At 35.4% G+C, this 21,930-nt stretch overlaps 1 protein-coding gene across 2 annotated transcripts in view; it reads right to left on the bottom strand.

The window, feature by feature from the left end:
* Positions 1-7,714: 7,714 nt before the first annotated feature.
* DARS1 (aspartyl-tRNA synthetase 1) overlaps positions 7,715-21,930 on the bottom strand; it is a 67,388-nt gene continuing 53,172 nt past the window's right edge. The window contains exons 11-16 of one of the 2 annotated variants that reach the window (XM_060016873.1): positions 15,137-15,283; positions 13,552-13,594; positions 12,086-12,166; positions 10,573-10,684; positions 10,313-10,384; positions 7,715-8,396 (exon numbers count right to left, since the gene is read on the bottom strand). In XM_060016873.1, the coding sequence (XP_059872856.1) occupies positions 8,305-8,396; positions 10,313-10,384; positions 10,573-10,684; positions 12,086-12,166; positions 13,552-13,594; positions 15,137-15,283 (547 nt within the window). In that variant the 3' untranslated portion in view covers positions 7,715-8,304. The remainder of the gene's footprint in view (positions 8,397-10,312; positions 10,385-10,572; positions 10,685-12,085; positions 12,167-13,551; positions 13,595-15,136; positions 15,284-21,930) is intronic. The other variant, XM_060016872.1, reaches the window with a different exon arrangement.

Raw genomic sequence — 21,930 nt, 5'->3', positions numbered from 1 at the left:
ACAGTGAGAGGCCCACGTACCGCAAAAAAAAAAAAAAAAAAAAAAGAAGGCTGACCCATGGGCAAGACAACTGTAATGGTCTAAATACTTCCAGATATGTCAATTATATCTCAATAAAGCTGGTAAAAAATGAAAACAAACAAAAAACCCCAAACCTTCCAGAGCTTACAGGAGCTTCTGTGCTGAAAAATATATTCCTATCTGATCCATCTATACAGTAATGTACTGTATATAACAGTCACTTAAAGGAAAAATATTTTTTAAAAGTCTTAAACATGTTTCAGCTTGAGTTAACAAAGTTTGACTTCAGAAAGTACTGTTACTATAAGTTAAGGAGAAAAAGAAATCTGAAATGCAGGAAGTCATGCAATACAAGAGATGGGTCTATGACAAGAGCCTCATTACAAATTTGACTCTACTCTAGCAGAATGCTTTGTGCTCCATGCAACAGCTAGACAGAACTTCCTGTGGAGCCTGCTACACTCAGCCACTGCAAATGTCAACTGGTAACAACTTAGTACAAAAACTACTGTGCTAGGAGATAGCATCTACTCATTGTTTAAGCATTATTTTCTTCTTTCATATTATAGTCACCTTCCTCAAGATGGTCCAATGAGTTTACATGTGATAACCCCTTCTATGTAAACATGTGTCAAGAAGAGACAAAAACAAAATTAGACACAGGCAAAAATATTTTGTAGTACAATGTAATAAAAAACTGAAAGACACAAATGATGGCATAATTGTCACCAAAGAATGTATGAACAAAAATAGACATAAATGAGATAAAAACTAATTAAAAATTTTAGACATGAAAAATATAGTCATTGAAATAAAAAAATACAACAAATGAGGTTAATTTTAGACAAGGCATATTTGAAGAATAATTAAATACATCAGAAGACAGGACCAAGGAATTCATCCATACACAGAATAGAGACAAACATGAAAAATACGAGACAATAGAATGGTTAGAGGCCCAAATTTAGCTGTTTAGAGTTTCCAAAAAAAAAAAAAAAAAATGGAGAAAGTGGTGAAGAAGCAGTATTTGAAGAGAGACTTGCTGAGAATTTTCCGTAATTGAAAACAGATATGGGTCCTAGACAAAAGGCACACTGAATACTGAACAAGATGAATAACTGTCAAACAGATCATAAGGAAGTAGTAGAATATCAAAGATAAAGAGGCAAGTTAGATGCTACCAAGGAAAGAGGCCAGATTATCTACAAAGGAAAAACAACTATACGGTACTGACAGCAAACTGTTTGTAGGCAACAAGAGGATTTAATGGTGTAAAAAAAAAAAAAATTAAAGAAAGCAGAAAGAAGAAAAATGATACAAGAGCAGAAATTAATGAACTAAAATACAAAAAATAGAGAGGATTAATAGAATCAAAAGTTTAAAATGTCAGCTGAAGAGATTTTAACAATAGATAAATGTCTAATAAGACAATAATTTTAAAAAGTTAGAGAGAAAAGGCACAAAAAGATAAGATTAATTTTTTTAAAAACCATGAGAATACTATGAACATTATTCCATTAAATATAAAACTCTCTCTTGGGAATTCCCTGGCAGTCAAGTGGTTAGGGCTCTGTGCTTCCACTGCAGGGGGCCTGGGTTCGATTCCTGGTTGGGAGAACTAAGATCCTGCAAGCCATGTGGCCTGGCCAAAAAACAAAACAAAACAAAAACAACTCTCTCTTAAACAAACTATTTCAAAAATCAGAGACTGATATGCCATAGATATCCAAATTGAAAGAGAACAACATGAAAAAGAACACAGATATAAACATAGATATAAAATCTTTAAATATAAAATTAGCAACTATTAAGTGGACTGTAAATGTTAAGAATGTATATTATAATTATTAGAGCAGTCACTAAAAAAAAAATAGAAATAAGTTTACTTAAAATGCCAACAGGAAAACTAAAGTGAAATTCTAAAAACTATTGAAATAGTCATTTAAAAAAAGACAGGAAAGGAAAAATAGATAAAAAAAAAAAAACAAGAGGCAAGGAGGAAACAAAAAATGGTAGATACAAATCTAACCATATAAATAACTACATTAAACCTTTTGGGATAAACTCTCCAATTAAAATGTAGATTGTTAGAATGGATAAACAAGATCCAACTATATGTTGTCTATAAGAAACTCATTAAATATAAAGACAGAGGTGGGCTGAAGGTAAATTATGGAAAAAGATGTACCATGTAAACAATAACCACAGGAAGATGGGAATGGCTATATTACTATCAGATAACACAGATTTCACGAGAGAGCATTACTCGAGTTATAAAGTGGCATTTCATTAGATAAAACGGCCAATTAATCAGGAAGACATAACAATCATATAAGTGTATATTCCTAATAAAAAAGCTTCAAAATACATGAATCAAACATTTACAGAGTTACAGGGAGAAATAAGACAATTCCAAAATCATGTCTGATTTCAGCAATTGAAAGAACTAGACAAAAAACCCAGTAATACTTTTTATAAACACTCTATCACTACACTCAACAAGGACAGAATACACATTCTTTCCAAAAGCACATGGTTAGATTTACAAAGAGGTATGATGAACTAGTACACAGAACTAGTACACTGAAAACTAAAAAAAAAATTACAAAAGGAAATTAAAGAAGACCTAAAAAAAAATGGAATGTTTTATATTCATGGATTGGAAGACTCAATACTGTTAAGATGGCAATTTTCCCCGAACTGATCTATACAGTCAGTGCCATCCAAATCAAAACCTCAGCAGGCTTCTCTGAAGAAATTGATGATATAAAAATATAAATAGAAAGGCACAGGACTTAGAAGTGTTAAAATAATCCTGAAAAAGAAACAAGGCTGGTGGACTTAAACTCTCTGATTTCAAGATTTATTTAAAACCGCAAAAATCAAGACACTGTGGTTTTGGTGCAAGCACAGACACACAGATCAATGGAATAGAACAGAGTTTAGAAATAGACCCATATTTATGTGGTTAACTCTTTTCCACAAAGGTGCCAAGTTAATTAAACAGGGAAAGGATAGTCTTTACAACAAATGGTCTGGATCAACTAAATATCTACATGAAGGGGTGGGGGGTAAGATCCTTAACCCTTACAAATACCGTAGACAAAAATTAACTCGAAATGGAAAACAGATGTAAACGTTACAGCTCAAATTACTAAAATTACAGAAGAAAACATAACAAAAAATACACGTGACATTGGGTTAGTTAGAGATTTCTTAAATAGACCACAGGAGCACAACTATAAAATCAAAAACTTCTGCTCTTTGAAAGGAAACTAAGGAAAAAAAGAAAAGGCAAGCTTCAGACTGGGAGAAGCTAGTTGCCAAACATATTTGACAAAACACTTATATTCAGAATATATAAAGAGCCCTTATCAAGTAGAAGACAATCAACCCAATAAAAGAAACGAGCAAAAGATATGAAGACAGTTCACCAAAGAAGATATACAAATGGCCAATAAGGACATGAAAAGATGCTCAACATCATTAATCACAGGGGAAATGAAAATTAAAGCCACAATGAGATACTACTATACAACCACTAAAATAGCTTAAGTTAAAAAGACTGACATTTCTGGGACTTCCCTCATGGCGCAGTGGTTAAGAATCCACCTGCCAATGCAGGGACATGGGTTTGATCCCTGGTCCAGGAAGATCCCACATGCCACGGAGCAACTAAGCCCCTGTGCCACAACTACTGAGCCTGCGAGCCACAACTACTGAGCCTGCATGGCGCTACTGAAGCTTGCGCGATCTAGCGCCCGCATGCTGCAACTACTGAAGCCTGCGTGCCTAGAGCCCGTGCTGCACAACAAGAAAAGCCACCACAATGAGAAGACTGTACACCACAACAAAGAGTAGCCCCTGCTCGCCACAACTAGAGAGAGCCCGCTCACAGCAGTGAAGACCCAATGCAGCCAAAAAAAAAAAAAGACTGACATTTCTAAGTGTTGCTGATGATGTGGAGCAGCTTAAACTCTCATTCACTACTGGCAGAAATGTAAGATGCTACAGCTACTTTGGAAAATGTATGGCAGTATCTTATAAAGCTAAATATACCTTCTTATAGTTCGCAGAAATTTCACTCCTAGGTATTTACTTAATAGAAATGAAAACAGGCCTGCACAGACTTGCAAGCAAATGTTCATACCACCATTATTCACTACAGATTAAAAACTGGATGCTACTTATACGTATATCAACTGGTAAACAGATAAGCAAATTATGGCATATCAATCCTATGGAATACTATTGATCAATAAAAAGAAGTACACTATTAATATATGCAACAACATGGATGGATCTCAAAAACATCATGCTTAAAGAAAGAAGTCTAACACAAAAGACTATATATTGTTCCATTTATATGAAACTCTAGAAAAGATCTTTGTTGCCAGAGGTGGCAACTATAAAGATGCACTGTGGAGCTTTCTAGGGCAATGGAAATGTTCTGTAGTTTGATTAAGGTGGAGGTTACCTGACTATATAAAATTACCAAAATACATCAAACTACACACTTAAGATGAATGAATTTTGTTGTATATACTAGCAAGTCTAATTCAGTAGTACAGACACAAAATAAGACATCATAATCAAGTAGTATTTATTCCAGAAAAATATCAGGAATTTGTATTACTATCATCTGTCATATTCAAAACTAAAGGAAAAAAATTGCAGCAAATACAGAAAAAGTATTTGACAAACTCAAGACTCATTCTTTTTTTTTTTTTTGCGGTACGCAGGCCTCTCACTGCTGTGGCCTCTCCTGTTGCAGAGCACAGGCCCCGGACGTGCAGGCCCAGCGGCCACGGCTCACGGGCCCAGCCACTCCACGGCATGTGGGATCCTCCCGGACTGGGGCACAAACCCGCATTCCCTGCATCGGCAGGCGGACTCTCAACCACTGCGCCACCAGGGAAGCCCTCAGGACTCATTCTTAACAGAAACTCATTAACCTGATAAAGGGCACCATACACTGCAATGAAGAGTAGCCCCCGCTTGCTGCAACTAGAGAAAGCCCATGTGCAGCAACAAGACCCAACACAGCCAAAGAAAAAAAATAAATTAATAAAAGAACATGGATCCCAGCTTCAACTTAAAAAAAAAAAATTCAGAAACAAGAAAAGCACACCCACATCACTGCTTTTATTCAACATTCTACTGAAGGGCTTAACTAATACAATAAATAAATACGACACAAGAATTAGACAGGAAGAGCTAAAACTGTCTTTATTTGCCAGACACTATTCTATGTGCCAGGTGGTGTTCTAAGAGTTTCATGCTTTTTAATTCCCACAGTAGTCCCATGAGATAGGATTATGAAAATAAGGAAAGTTGAGGATAAGCAAGTTACCCAAGGTTACATAGCTAGTAAACAGTAAAATCAGGATCTTAACCCTAACCCTAATCCAAGTAGTATAGCCACAGAATCCATACTTTTTACTACTATGCTATCCTTCCTCACATCTGGTTGTCTACTTTGAAAATACAAGACACTCAATAGAAACTATAGCACTAATAAGAGTTCAGGAATGTTGCTGCATAAAAAAAGTAAATAAAAACTGATAACCGATAGTGTTCTTATGCCTAACAATTTAAAAAAGAGAAAAACAAGGTCCCATTTCCAATAGAAAAAAAAATGGTAAGGTTTTCTAGCATAAACGAAAAATTAAAAAGTAATTTATTTAATTTAATTAAGTAATTTATTTTTGGCTGTGCAGCGCAGCTTGTGGGATTTTACTTCCCTGACCAGGGATCGAATCCGGGCCCTGGGCAGTGAGAGCATGGAGTCCTAACCACTGGACTGCCAGGGAATTCCCAATTAAAAAGTAATTTTGAAAGATATTAAAGAACATCACAATTAAAGAAAAAATAACAAAAAAGGAAGGAATATACCATGTTCACTCATTAGTAGACTGAATAGATGAAAATTCCAAGTCTTTTCAAATTATTTATAAATTCAAGGTAACTCCATCAAAATCCCAGAATACACATATCAAATAAATCTGCAAAATACTAGACAATGTTTATAGAAACAAATATTTAGTTAAAATATAAAAACATGGAAAAGAGTTTTAAAAAACCCACTGAATTGATATAGTAGTTACACTAGGTAGGAAGGAATAGGATCAGGGTGGGTAAATGGGAAACCTTAACTGTATCCACTACTTTTTCTCTAAAAAAGAAAATAAAATATCTGAAGCAAATATGACAATGTTAAGATTTGATAAAGCCTGGTGGCAAGTATAGGGGTGTCCTTTTTATCATGCTCTAATCTGGTTGACATGTTTGAAATGCTTTATAAAAAAAATTACATACAAAGATTACATCATTCTAAGATGTTATAAACCATTTATTTTGAAAGAAGCTATAATTCTATGAACTTGAGAAGAATAGCTCTAGGGCTGTTATTATTATACTATTTTGGGGCTTGGGGATTATGCAATACAGAAAAAAATAGGTATAGTTCATTTTATTCTTGGTGTAGCTTAAATGTATTAAACACTTCTGGGGTGCCTACCAAACTCAAGATACTTTGGTAGGTTATGAAAGAAAGATATAAAAATTGAGTCTCTACTCTCAAAGAGCTCATAATCTAGATGGTGAAATAAATTAACTTTAAAAAAATAATGGGCAGCTGCCCTGGTAGCACAGTGGTTGACAGTCTGCCTGCCAATGCAGGGGACATGGGTTCGAGCCCTGGTCTGGGAAGATCCCACATGCCGCAGAGCAACTAGGCCCGTGAGCCACAATTACTGAGCCTGCACGTCTGGAGCCTGTGCTCCGCAACAAGAAAGGCCGCGATAGTGAGAGGCCCGCGCACTGCGATGAAGAGTGGCCCCCGCTTGCCGCAACTAGAGAAAGCCCTCGCACAGAAACGAAGACCCAACACAGCCATAAATAAATAAATAAATAAATAAATTTAAAAAATAAAAAAAATAATGGGCAGATATTTATGATCCAAGGGTAATGTTCTACCTTTCTGAACCTCTTACTTTTTTCTGTATTATTTTTCCTTTTCCTGTAGGAAATATCTGCATTACATTATTTTGTGCCTCACCATTATGCGTGGTTCACCATAAAATTAACATCAGCATCAACATATTTAAAACTCGAGAGGAAAAGTGTTTCTAACTGTAATTCTTAAACAGAAATTTCATTTTGGGAGGGAAGTGGGAGTGCATTTTAGTGACATTCACGAAATGCCAGTACCAGTTAAAAACAAAAACAGAAAATTCTGCAATATTTAAAAAAAAAAAATTTTTTTTTGCGGTATGCAGGCCTCTCACTGTTGTGGCCTCTCCCGTTGCGGAGCACAGGCTCCGGACACGCAGGCTCAGCGGCCACGGCTCACGGGCCTAGCCGCTCCGCAGCATGTGGGATCTTCCCGGACCGGGGCACCAACCCGTGTCCCCTGCATTGGCAGGCGGACTATCAACCACTGCGCCACCAGGGAAGCCCCTCTGCAGTATTTTTTAATCTATGTGAAATAAACTATTAAAGCAACCCAAGCTTTCAGCTTTAAGAACTGTATCCTTACACCCATCTGAATTTACCTCTTGATTAATACATGTTATGCATATATCAGTTTTCATTTGCTTTTAATCATTTACATAAACGGGATGTCTATTTTTTTTCTTCTCCCAAATTATAAATGCCAAGAACCAGTTATAAAATCACATTGCCATGAAGTTACACAGAAACAACTATAATTAGCTTTAAAATTTTATTGAAATTCAGGTTTAGATTATTTAACAATGTATTATATTGTATATTTTCTAACCAGTATTCTCACCTGCTTTACATTTCTGAGCACAATTTTTAAGAATTGATATTTTCTGCCTAATTTTCCATGATATGCCAATTATACATTCATTAAAATCTCAGATACTCCCCTAAAATTCTTACCTCAACATCAGAATTTAAAAAAATAAGACCAAATATTGAAAATGTAAGACATTAATATTGTAGCCACTGCAATATAGAAAAGAAAATTTACACAATATTAACTGTTTAAAACTGCTGTTAACATTTATTGTAGTAATGCAATATATGAACGTTTAACATAACAATATGAATTTTTCATTAAAATGTTCAACCATTTCCTACTGAAGCATGTCCAAAGTTATAAAAATCTTCTCTTTTAAAGTAACCTATACTGAATTAGTCCAAAAGTAATTATGGCACTTTGGATAAGACATTTATTTTATTGCATATTTTAAGTACCTAAGGTACAGCCTGATTAATAGCAGGTACTGGAAAGAATAAAAAGCAACAGTTTCCTTAAGGAGTAAGTCGTTTGGGGTCACGGGGAAACATTGAGGTCTGACGAACATTGTGCAAGCCCAAAAACAGCATAGTCACTCGTTCCAACCCTGGAGAAAACAAAATAATCATTAATTCATTTTCTGAAAATCTCCCAGGGTCTTACCTATTGAAAACTACCAAAATAATATCACTGATCAACAAAATGCTTTTCCTTGTTAGGAAGAAAAATGACTTCTATTATTTTGAGTTTAAAATGGAATATTTTGGGTCTGATTCAGAAACACATGATGCTGTATGTGGGAAGGACTAAATGAGATATTCTTAAGCTGTATGGATTCCGTGAAATGTGAACTACAAAAATCTATGTAAATATCCAAAATTTATGATCTAAACAAACAAAAAATATTTTATAAGCCTATTATTATGTTTTCAAATGAGACCAGATTTTAATTATGTAGTCCAGGCCATCAGTGTAAGATGAAAGTCATAAACTTGTTCACGGAAATTTGATTTAACAGAAGTTACCAGAAATTTATTATAATTCAATACACATGAAACATGATGGTTCCTAGCATAAAAGACTCTATAATACATTATTGTACTAAATGTTTTGAATGTAGAAGAGTCTGATTTTGACATGTGACTTAAATACTATATTACTGACAAGAATTAAGATCAAGTATCACCTGGGAAACACAGCAAAACTAGCAAATGAAACTTTTTGTGTGCAATATGATATATCTAGTTCACTGAATTGTAGCAGGCTAATACATCCCACAAAGAAGGCAACGTCAAAGAATACTTTTATATATCAACAACTTTTAAGTTTAATACATTTAACATCTAAAAGTAATATAAATAAAATAATTAATACTTATATTTCTATTCCTTACTCAAAAACATCTGCAGATGTAAATTTGAACCTTGTATTATAGTAACCTAACACTAATCAAAAAAAAGAAATCACCATATCCCATCTTCCACTCAAATATTAATTAACAAAAATAGGTAGTATTTTGATAACCATTCAAGTGTCTTTCTTCACAAGCACGATGAAAATTTACATAGTTACAAAAGTCTGTAAAATATCATGCAAAATGCGCATCATTCAATATTCTAAGAGAAAATAGCCATAAATTTCCCACTGAAATTTAAACTATGTATATATTCAATGTAGCATTGTTTGTAATAACAAAAGGCTGGTAATACCCTACATTTCTATCAATAGGAAGCTGGTTAACAAGATTACCATGCATCCTTTCAATGGATTCTATGTAGTGATTAAAAATGAATGAAAAAGCTCAAGTATTGATAAGGAACAACTTACAAAATATAGTAAGTGAAAAATACAAGGTATTGAATGGTTTATATAGTATACTATAATTTGTATAAAAAATGTATTTTAAAAAGTGCATGTAGCTTTGCATATTAAAGATTATCTTTGCAAAGGCAAAGAGGAAACTAGAAACAATAGTTTTCTGTAGGGAGGTGAATGTACATTCTTCTATATGCTTTGAATTTGAAATTTTTGTAAGTATATTACCTGTTTACCAAAAACCCCAAAACAAACAATAGAAAACTTAAGAGTTTTTGATACGGACATCCAAAAGTTGAGTAAGTTAAATATTTACTCATTTTCAATCACAGAGCAGCATCTTACATATACTCTAGAAGTGGTTCTAAAAGCCAATGAAATGTTACATTTCAACAAAAACATTTAGTAGCAATCTGAACTAACCTGAGGGAGAGCTTTAATCTGGGCTAACCTGAATGAACTCATGGGTACAGAAAGAAAAGAGGATACTCAAAATCAAATTTTCATTTAGTCGTAACTCACTTAAAAAATTCTTATAATTCAAATTTGTATTACACTTAGCACTTGTGAACTTATTTGTAGGCAATAACAATATACAGAATTTACTTTTTGGAGTCTAATGCTGAAGAAATTTCGTTAGAACTGAATGAACACTTTGACAAATGAAATCTGGGTTGGAAATATTGTCATAATACAAAGAAATATTACCAATGCCTCCACCAGCATGAGGAGGGGCTCCAAAGCGGAAGGAATCAATGTATGCCTTAATTTTCTCCAAATCTACAAAACAAACATAAAAAAACCCCCACATAATTTATCATCTTATTTAGCTTTAAAAAATTGCAAAAGCAATTACTGTACAATGAAGATTAAAACAAATGACTGTTTCTGAAAATTCTTTAAAGGGTTTTAAAATTTATTGTTTTCAGAATATACACGGCCCTCCTCAATATATTTAAGTTGTTTACCAATTCCATGATGTAAGGCTCTCTCTGTTAGCAGCTGAGGATCATGTATTCTTTGAGCTCCTGACAGTATTTCTTCTCCTCTCATGAACATATCATAAGAGTTGGACAGTTTCTGCAGGAAAAACAAACAAAAAAATACCACTCAAGTGGCTATCACCCTATCACACATATGTGGAAAAACACCCTTTGTTGCATGAAGAGCAAGTCCATTTTTTCCTACAATTAATGATGGAACCTGCTCCAATACACATGATTTGTTTCTCTAAAACAGGATTAAACTAGTGACGGTTGAATAATAAGTTCTTCCTTGCCTCTATCAGATTTTATGTTCCCCTTCTCCCACACCTTCCAACAACAAATCAGAACATTATATCTTCTTTCAAGAAGTAGTGCTGATTCTTATTTCACTTTACCATCTGAAATTTTTTAAGTGTGCTATGATTTTGAGATCACTTTTGGAACTTCAAATTATCAACAGGTGTTAGTCCTTTTAACTTTTAAAACGCCATTATTTTAAGGAAAGTAAATTGAACATCAATTTACCATAGCTCAAACTATTCCTTATCAGGTTTTAACTTCTTTCCTTGTCTTTCAATAAACCAATGGTTCTCAAAGTGTGATTCCTGGACTGGTAGCTTCAGTATTACCTTATCAGAAATACCAGTTATCAAGCCCCACCCCAGACCAACTAATCAGAAAGTCTGGTGATGGGGCCCACGAATCTGTGGTTTAAAAGCCCTCCAAGTGATTCTGATGCCCACTAAAGTTGGGGAACCAGTGCAGAGGAAAAACAATGAAATGCCACAAGACATTATTTAGATTAACTACCAGGATAGAATGTGAATTCTTAGTTCAAGGTCAATAATAAAATGATTTGGTAAAGTCTTCAAATCTATTAATAGTATTTGTTGTTTATATAGTGTTGCTTCCTCATATATCTTTAAAAACGACATGAGGAACTTCCCTGGTGGCGCAGTGGTTAAGAATCCGCCTGTCAATGCAGGGGACACGGGTTCGAGCCCTGGTCCGGGAATATCCCACGTGCCGCGGAGCAACTAAGCCTGTGTGCCACAACTACTGAGCACCTGCGCCACAACTACTGAAGCCCACGCACCTAGAGCCCATGTTCCGCAACAAGAGGAGCCACCACAATGAGAAGCCCACGCAGTGCCACAAAGAGTAACCCCTGCTCGCTGCAACTAGAGAAAAGCCCGCACACAGCAAAGAAGACCCAACACAGCCCCCCACAAAAATAATAATAATAAATTAAAAAAAGAAACACATGAAAATTATTTTTAATACAGGTTCTGCAGACTAATTTTCTAGAATATTCAAATTTCACAGTATCATTTTGACCTGACTGACAGAAACTAGTAGCAATACATATAAAAACGTGTCCATCAAAACTGCAAGTTACTAATGAAAACCATTATTCCCATCGTACAACTTGACACAGTGACAATAAAGTTTTCCCTCTTCCCCCAAACAGGTTATTTAAAATCAAATTACTTACAGGATTTCTTGGGTCAGGCATGGTATAGAAAGGTCTTACAGCCAATGGATATTTATCAAGAATATAAAAATCTGTATCATACTATAAAAAGAATAAATATGATTAAAACAGATTTTTAAGAAGTTTAATTAAAGTAAAAAGAAGGCTACCATTTCAATTAACTGTCTTTTTTTATACATGTTTTGCTCTTCAAAATTACTGTAATTACACTCTATATACAGTAACTATTCTGCTTCTTTCAAGTAACACCTGTATCCTACAGTCTTTTGCCATGTTATAAATTCTTCCAATATACTTAATTTTTAGGAGTTGTTGACTATTCGATCATAGTTCAAATATGCATTTTTCGTTTTCTTTTTTTGGACATGTAATATCTTTACAATTTCTCCTCCATTGAAAATTATGCTGTGATAAACTTCTTTGATTTTCATTTTTTTGCATTGCAATTCTAGCTCATTTAGTTTTTCAGATGCATTTTATAACTATTTTTGTTAAATTATCCCAAATCTCATTGGGTTTTACAAAAACTACATTAAATCTATAAATTATTTTGGGAAAAACTGACGTCTTTTACTATATTCATCTTAAAAAAACCTTGATTATTCCCCCCAGTAATTTAAATTTTCACTTAGATATCTAATATTTTAGATACTAATTTGGTAGTTTTCTTAGATGAAAACTACAGTTGAAATAAATAACATTAACATGAAATTATGACACTTTTGTTAGAAAGAATATGTGACCTACATTTAGTTAAAAAGAAACCAGTCACGTTTCAACTGTTTTGATGTTAAACATTTTTCCTAAAACTGGAGCATAGAGAGAATGTCGACAGAGCTGACAAATTAGAAATGGCCCTACTGAAACATCATTTTAAAGGTATAAACTCAGTACTATGCAGTTTCACAAACAGGCTAGTTCCCCAGTCAGTTGAACAGTTTTGAGTGCAACCAGCAGGAGGAGCTCAAGGACTGTTTTTATTCAATTACACAATTTTCTTAATTTCTTTAAAGATCACACTAAGTTTAGTTTTTTCTCCTCTTTGGAATTTTAGAAAATGAGATAGGAAAGTAGCTTTCATGTAAGAGGCATAAAGGAAATTCATTCACCCTCTAGTCCCATGAATTAGCAAGGGTAGTGAGGGAAGACCATTTCTAAATAATTTAAAATCATCTTGAGGTTCTCTCTAACTAATCTGACAATCAGACCTAGACATCACTTTAGAGGTACCTCAGTACAACTTATACAAAAATCAAATACTGAGCTAATCATACCATTTGGGCAAAGCCTGTCTGAGTACTTTTTATTTTCCTAAGAATTAAAAAAAATATATTATCCCCCTTGGTTTTTATTTATTCTGGAATATTACCATTCTAGGAAGATTAGCCCCCCTTGCAACTGTTCTCTAGTTCCAGGGTATGTTTCAAATTTATAAAAAGAAATCCAGCATGTACAAGAGTCCTTACCTTTTCCTTTACCAAACGACCCAACAGTTTTTCATTTGGTGTACTGAAAAAGAAACAGGAAATCAGATGTCTGAAGATCAAACAGCAACTTAAAAGAGTTGTAAGTTAATAAGGAACCTCTTCTATTTGAAGTTCTCAAAGGATAAAAAATTTAGCCAAAATACATAGTTGTCTATTCTGCTCCTTTTTAAAAAGGCAACTACTACTGGAAACCAGTTATGAGTGCACCTGGTACAGTTAGTAGGTGCTGCTCAATAATATTTAAATAAATAGAATTTAGCAATTCACTGATTCACAAATAGCATGGATGAAGTAGTTTCCTACAATTACAGATAATGAAAGTTTACCATACCAACATAGGCTTCTCTTGCCATTAAATGGTTCTACTCCAAAATGGTCTCTCCTTTTTTACTCTTTATCAAAGATTTACAAAACAAAAGTCAGTACTTCCAAGTAAAATGTAACAGTGTATATATATAAACCAATTACATTTCTATAGCCAGGACTTTGCTACTTTAAGTTCTATCCTATTTAAGTAAAATTTCCAAAATACTTACAAAAATATTATCCAACTTAAAGTAATTATAGGATTTATGGTTTTCCTTAAAATGTCATCTAGCAATGTACAGGATGATTAAAACAATATATATACATATGTGTACACACAAACACATATATATTTGTTAAACAAATAAAGGTAAATGAAGGGTTTTGGGCGAAATATGTTTTTAAAAAAACCCTAAAAAAAAAAACCCTCCCTTCCTATATTGATATGAATTATTGTGTTGGCTTAAATATTTTAACTTAAGAACCCTTGAATAAAAGATAAGTAGACAGAAATCTCTAATCTTTATTAAACTATATAATTAATTTCAAAATTATAAATTGTTTGATCTGAATTTAGATAATATAATACAGTTATATCAAAGATCAGTGACTTGTATAACTTTTAGAGATCTTTAAAAGTTTCATACGCTAATCCTGTATGGGGACAGATTTAGGCTGTTGTCTATACCCTCTAACACCACTGATTTCAAAAGAGAGTTCACATATTAGATGATAAAATCACAGGCGAAAGGCCCTATATTTTCTTTAAAGCATTACAAATATGAAGCAGGGGGAAAAATGCACAAAAATGGTGTTTATAAACAAAAATACTGAAGCTTAGGCAAACCACATTAAACATAACATTTTTTTTTTTTTTTTTTTTTTTGCTGTACGCGGGCCTCTCACTGTTGTGGCCTCTCCCATTGCGGAGCACAGGCTGCGGACGCGCAGGCTCAGTGGCCATGGCTCACAGGCCCAGCTGCTCCATGGCATGTGGGATCTTCCCGGACTGGGGCACGAACCCGTGTCCCCTGCATCGGCAGGTGGACTCTCAACCACTGCGCCACCAAGGAAGCCCTAAACATAACATTTTATTTCAGATCACACATTGAACAAAACAAGCATGATACTATATACCAAAATTAATAAAAATGAAGTTTATCAACTGGGTGAAAAAACCATCATTCATCAATATATTTATTCTTTTGTATCTTAAATCTAATTACTAAAGTTTTAAAAATCACAAAGACAAACAAACCTTAGATCTTCTTCATCTCCCATTTCAATTCCAGCTTCCCTAAGCATAGCTAATGCTTCACAATACTCCAGTCTTAAAGTTGGCTCCAAAAATTTGAATGGCTCACATGGGAACTGTTTATTCACCGTCTGAATTTCAGTTTGAAACCTATTTGTACAATGATTAAGAGTTAATAAAAATGTGTGAAATAAATGTTTTCCCCACATGAGGTCACTGTGGCAATACATAAATGTAAAAAAATTTTTTAACCAATACTGGTGAAATAAGGAACATACAGCTTTTCTTCTTCCACACACTCAATACACATTTTTTTCTTAAACAAAGAAGCAACATTTTTAACATTTCATGGGAGTTATTATATGTGCAGTGATAAGGAAAGGACAACTTGAACAGGTTCTGGGGTAGAAACATGCCCTTTCCAGCTGAACCTGCTCATTGCCACAGATCTCCTAGCTGTCCCGGGAGCCTATACTCAAGCGGGCAGGTGACATGGACCCAAGAGCCTATATACTATTAGTTCCACGGTTCCACTGATAACAATTTTGAATTCAGAGACAGCTCACAAGGAAATGCTTTTAGAGCAAAGCTCTTTCATGTAAAATCAGCCTCAGTATAGAAATTGCCTCAGGGACTTTTAGGCTCTTCAGTAGTAGAAACAGCAGCTAAGAAAAAATATCTGATAGGTATTGAATATCTGTTCATGTCACATAAAATCATGCTTTGAAACAGTGTATGTACCAGAAAAAAACTGTTATCAAGAAATTAAGTTAAATAAGGAAATTTAAATACTTAAAAAATATTTAGCACCATTTCTCAATCTCATTTGTCATCACAGTGGCATTAAAGGATAAAAAACTTTTATAATTCATATCAGCTCACATTGTTAGAAACATAAAATACCCATTTTATGAGGCATTAAAAAATCTGACTTTTTAATACTTTAATAACACTTGTTATCATCAAGGAAGACCAAATTAATGAACACTTATCTTCCCCCATTCCCACTATACCATAAGTTTGTTTAGGAGAGTGCCTATTTCTTTCTCATTTTAATAATCACTATAGTATGTTTATTGTCTACCTTCTAAACAAGAGGCACAAGACAAATGTTTACTGCACTAAACTGCTGCTGTGGAAGATGCTAAGATTGAAAAGGTATATTTTTACTAAAGTATTTATGGATGAAATGATAGCTGAGGTTTGCTTCAAAATAAGAGGGCAGGGGGGAAATGGGTAAAACAAAATTGGCCATGGACTGACAATGGTTGAATTGGGTGATGAGTATATGGGGTTTCATTAGGCTAGTCTATCTACTTTTGTAAGAGATCTAGAATTTTCCATGATTAACAGAATTGAAAAAAGTATGTTTACATTCTATGAAAACAGTAGAAATAAAAACACTGCTACTTCCTGATTAGTCTTAAAATTTTAATGGAAGTAATAAACTTTAGCCATTGATTTATTCAAATCTTGATGTAAGTAGGGTTAAGATGACCCCAATAATTAATTTTTAAATTGCTTTGCTTTGGATATTAACCCCTATTCATGTTAATCAATGGTAATACAAAAATATGAATATCAATATTTTAACACATTATTGACCGGAGATGTATTAATACATCTTTTGTTACCCATATGTCATTGACCAGAGACGTATCAATATGTTTTTAGAGAGTGATACAATTAACATCACCGTGCGAAGTTGTTAGAGCTTAAAATTGATCAAGGACAGCTTATGATTGTCATTATCATTCACATTTTGCTCCATTAGGTTTTTGTTCCAACCTTGTGTATATTATAAATGCAAGTTTATTACCATAAAATTTTCAAAAATGATACATCACAAAATTTTGAGTGAAGAAGAATTTTTCAGTGAATTTTATACAGATACTTTTTCTGACTGTCCGAGCGACATATATACTAGTGTCTCAGAAGACGACAGTTCTTCAGAATGTAGTTCTGATTTAGACGACGTGAATATCAGACCAACAAAAAGACAAAAAACCTTAGTGATTGATCCTAATAAGGAAAGTGAAAATGAAACTCAAGGTGCTAGAGAATGCTCCTTTGCTTCTACAGAAGAGTGGATTGAAGACAACATTTCACGAAAATTATAACATTTTACAGATGTGTTAGATGTAACTATTAATGTAACAACATACAAAGTGTTAGTGAAATAACAGAATTAATTTTTGGTAACAACTTTTTCAAGCTGGTTGCTTCTCAAACAAACTTGTATCGTACACAGAATGAAAAATCATATAAAAAGTATGATAAGGCTTTAAAATGGACAGATGTAACCAATAGTGACATGATGAAGTTTCTTGGATTAATAATTTTGATGGGACAAATAAGAAAGTCACACTGGAAAGAATATTGGTCGACTGATCCCTTACTTGAAACACCTATCTTTCCAAAGATTATGACAAGAAGAAGGTTCGAACAAATAATGACATTTCTTCACTTTAACAATAACTCAGAAACTCTACTTCCTGCAGACAGAATTTCAAAAGTTAAAACTTTTTTGGATTATTTTCTACCAAAATTTCAATTGATCTATATACCCAAACAAGAGCTATCACTTGAGGAGGCAATGATAAAGTGGATAGGACGACTCAGATTCAAAACCTATCATCACGGAAAACTTAACAAAATATGGAACTTTGGTCAGGATGGTTAGCAAAAGTGAAACTGGATATATATGCAACCTTGGATTTACATGGGTGAAGGAAAGAAACTGCAAGAAACTATTATCGGTCCTACAATCACCTTGGTTCATGGCACCATGTTTACCAAGACAATTATTAAAACAGTGTGTCCACATCTGAAATATTGTTGAAAAATAAAACCAGAGTTTGTGGGATTATAAGAGAGAATCGTGGTCTACCACACCAATTAAAGGAGAAATCTAAAAATCTACAGGGGGAGAAATGACATTCTTACGGACGGGAGAAGTGATTCTTCTTACGGAAAGACAAGAGGCTAGTCCACACAGTGACAACTATTCATGATGCCTACACAGCATCTACAGGAAAGGAAGACAGGAGGACTGGCCATTAGATAACTAAGCCCACCTGAATATTAGAGCATAATAAATATATTAAAGGAGTTGATCAATCTGGTCAGTATCTGGCAAACTTCAATATCCTCTGGAAAACTCAAAAATGGTATAAGAAAGTGGGTTTCTATTTGAGTAATTGTGGTTTATTCAATGCATTTAAAATTAACTGTAGCATTAATGCACAGAATAAAATGACTTACAAGCAATTTTTGTTAGCAGTAGCTAGAGAATGGGTAAGTGACCATTCTGGTGAATATAGTGGTAGTCCTGTACCTGGTCTTTCTGTGGCATTTCTAAAAGAGCCCCCCACAAAGATCCACCTTGTTGACTATCAGGTAAAAGCACATATTCTAGAGGAAATAATACCCACAGGACTAAAAAAAAAAAATGCCGCCAGAAAGTGTAGAGACTGCTCTTCCAGGGGAAAGCGCAGTGAAACACAGTATATTTGTAATAGATGTTCTGTTCCCCTGCACAGAGTTGACTGCTATACTGCCTATCACACTCTAATGAAATATTAGAATGCTTTAGTAAGACATGTACAAAGTTTCAAATAAATACACTAAGTGCAGGGCTTCCCTGGTGGTAGAGTGGTTAACAATCTGCCTGCCAATGCAGGGGACACGGGTTTGAACCCTGGTCCGGGAAGATCCCACACGCTGTGGAGCAACTAAGCCCGTGTGCCACAACTACTGAGCCTGCAAGCCACAGCTACTGAAGCCCGCACGCCTAGAGCCTACGTTCCGCAACAAGAGAAGCCACTGCAGTGAGAAGCCTGTGCACCACAACGAGGAGTAGCCCCCGCTTGCTGCAACTAGAGGAAGCCCGCGTGCAGCAACAAAGACCCAACTCAGCCAAAAATAAACAAATAAATAAATAAATTTATTAAAAAAATACATTAAGTGCAAAAAAAGTTGATATTTACTCAAACGTGGGTGTTTCAATATTCACTTACATAACAAATCGCTGGCCACAGGCGCTGGTTTCTGCAACAATCCCCGAGTCAACGATGTGTTAAAATACATTTGTATATTCTTCTGTGAGAGATAAGTACTAATGATAAACAGGAGAGGGATAGGACAAAAGCCAGATAACCCAGTTTACAACTGACATAGAAACTTAAAATTCCTAAATGCTATATAGAAGACAGAAAGAAGACTTTTATTTCCAAGTTGCCATGTTAAGTCTACTGAGAAAGCCCAGTGATAATGGTGTCTGAATCTCTAATTTGTAAGTAGAGATTTGATTTTAATCCCAAGGGCCCAATTCATGCTTGGTCTGTTGTTACAAAAACCAAAGTGGAAATTTCATATTCCAATATTAAGTAGCGAAGATGTCAATACCTAAAATAAATGAGTTTCACAAACCTCCTTGAATTATAAATGTAAAAAGAAAATGAGAAAAGCTCTATTCCTTCATTATAGTTTCAAAAGATACTTTGTTTTATAGGGAAACATCTGTCGTTCTGTTGACTATCTGAATGAAAAGTTGCTTAAAATAAACTCTATTGAAATGTTTCAGAGAACAAAGGTTAAAAGAAAAGGCTGGGAGGACTGGCCAAGATCGTAGAGTAGGAAGACCTTGAATTCACCTCCTCCCATGGGCACACCAAAATAACTATTTACAGAGCGACTACTGATGAGAACAACCAGAAGACTAGCAGAAGAGATCTTCTACAACCAAAGATATAAAGAAGGAACCACAAAGAGACGGGTAGGAAGGGCAGAGATGTGGCATAGTCCACAACCATACCCCCAACGTAGGCAACCAACAAATAGGAGGATAATCACAACTGCAGAAATTCCCCCCAAGGAGTGAGAGGTCTGAGTCCTATATCGGGTTCCCCAGGCTGGGGATCCTGCACCAGGAAGACAAGCCCGCTAGAATGTCTGGCTTTGAAGGCCAGTGGGGCTTGCATTTGGGAGAACTGAAGCCCCCACGGGAAACAGAAAATCCACTTAAAGGGTGCATGTAAAATCTCACATGCTCTGAGACCTGGGGCAGAAGTGGTAATCTGAAAGGAGACAGGGTCAGACCCACTTGCTGATCTTGGAGAGCCTCCTAAACAAGCAGAAGGCAACTGGGACTCACCCTGGGGACACAGATGTTAGCAGCAGCCTTTTTTGGGAGCTCATTCTATCGTGAGGACACTGGTGCTGGCAAGCGCCATTTTGGAATCCTCCCTCTAGCCTGTTAGCACATGGACCAGGCCCGGCCACCAGCCAGTCAGCACTAGTCCTGGGAAGCCCCAGGCCAAGCAGCCAACCACACAAGGATAAAGCCCCATCTACCAGCAGGCCAGTAGTAGCTGTAGACCCCTTTCCTCCCAAGCCCCCAGCCACCCTAGGATCTGGCCCTGCCCACAAGAGGGCCCAGGATTGGGCCCTGCCAAATAGTGGGCCAGCACCAGTCCTGGGACCTGTGCTGCCCACCAGTAACCAGCAGGCTCTGCACTAGGTAGCGCTTGGCAACCAACTGGGCTGGGGGCCAGCCAAGCCTACCAGCATGCCCACAGAAGTCAGCCCTGCCATAACAGAAGGGCCTACACAGCTCATACCGCAGGCACCCCCTAGAGCGTATTGCTCTGGTGAACAGAGGTGAGTGTGTTGCTGGGCCCTATACGATGTCTCCTACATAGGGCCACTTCTCCAAGATCAGGAAACATAATCCACCTACCTAATACATAGAAATAAAAACAGAGAATCAAGCAAAATAAGGTGACACTGGAATATTTTCAAAACAAAGGAACAAGATAAAACCCCAGAAGAAGAGCTAAGTGAAGTGGAGATAAGCAATTTACCCAATAAAGAGTTCAAGGTAGGGAATTCCCTGGTGGTGGTCCAATGGTTAGGACTTGGTGCTTTGACTGCAGGGGCCTGGGTTCAATCCCTGGTTGGGGAGCTAAGATCTCATAAGCCATGCAGCGTGACAAAAAAAAAAAAAAAAAATCAAGGTAATGGTCATAAAGATGCTCAATTCACTTGAGAGAAGAATGGATAAACACAATGAGAAGTTTAACAGTTATTAAATATAAAGAAGAACCAAACAGAGATGAAGAATATAGTAACAAATAAATACACTAGAAGGAATCAACAGTAGATTAGTTGATACAGAGGAACAATTTAGTGAACTGGGACACAAAGTAGTCTAAACCACTCAAGTTGAACAGAAAAAAAGAAAGAATTAAAAAAAAATGAGGACAGTTTAAGTGACCTCTGGGACAACATCAAGCAGACTAACATTCACATTATAGGGGTCCCAGAAGGAGAAAAAAGTGGCAGAGAATGCATTTGAAGACACAATAGCAGAAAACTTCCGTAACCTTGGAAAGGAAACAGATATCCAGGTCCACGAAGTACAGAGAGTCCCAAATAAGATCAACCCAAAGAGGTCCACACCAAGTCACAGTGTAATTAGGCAAAAATTAAAGATAGAGAATATTAAAAGCATCAAGGGAAAAGTAACTAGATACATACAAAGGAACTCCTATAAAACTGTCAGCTGACTTTTTAGCAGAAACTTTGTAGGCCAGAAGGGAATGGAACCATATATTTAAAGTAATTGAAGTTAATAAACCTACAATCAAGAATACTCTATCTGGCAAGGGAGGCTATCATTCAAATTTAAAGGAAAGATAAAGTGTTTTACAGACAAGCAAAAGCTAAGAGTTCAGCACCACGAAACTGGCTTTGTAAGAAATGTTAAAGGGACTTCTCAAATGGGGAAAGAAAGG

Source organism: Delphinus delphis, chromosome 7 (assembly GCF_949987515.2).
Source record: "Delphinus delphis chromosome 7, mDelDel1.2, whole genome shotgun sequence".
In the NCBI taxonomy this organism is placed as follows: domain Eukaryota; kingdom Metazoa; phylum Chordata; class Mammalia; order Artiodactyla; family Delphinidae; genus Delphinus; species Delphinus delphis.
The sequence above is the reverse complement of the archived record's forward strand: the minus strand, read 5'-3'. Positions and strand labels throughout refer to the sequence as shown.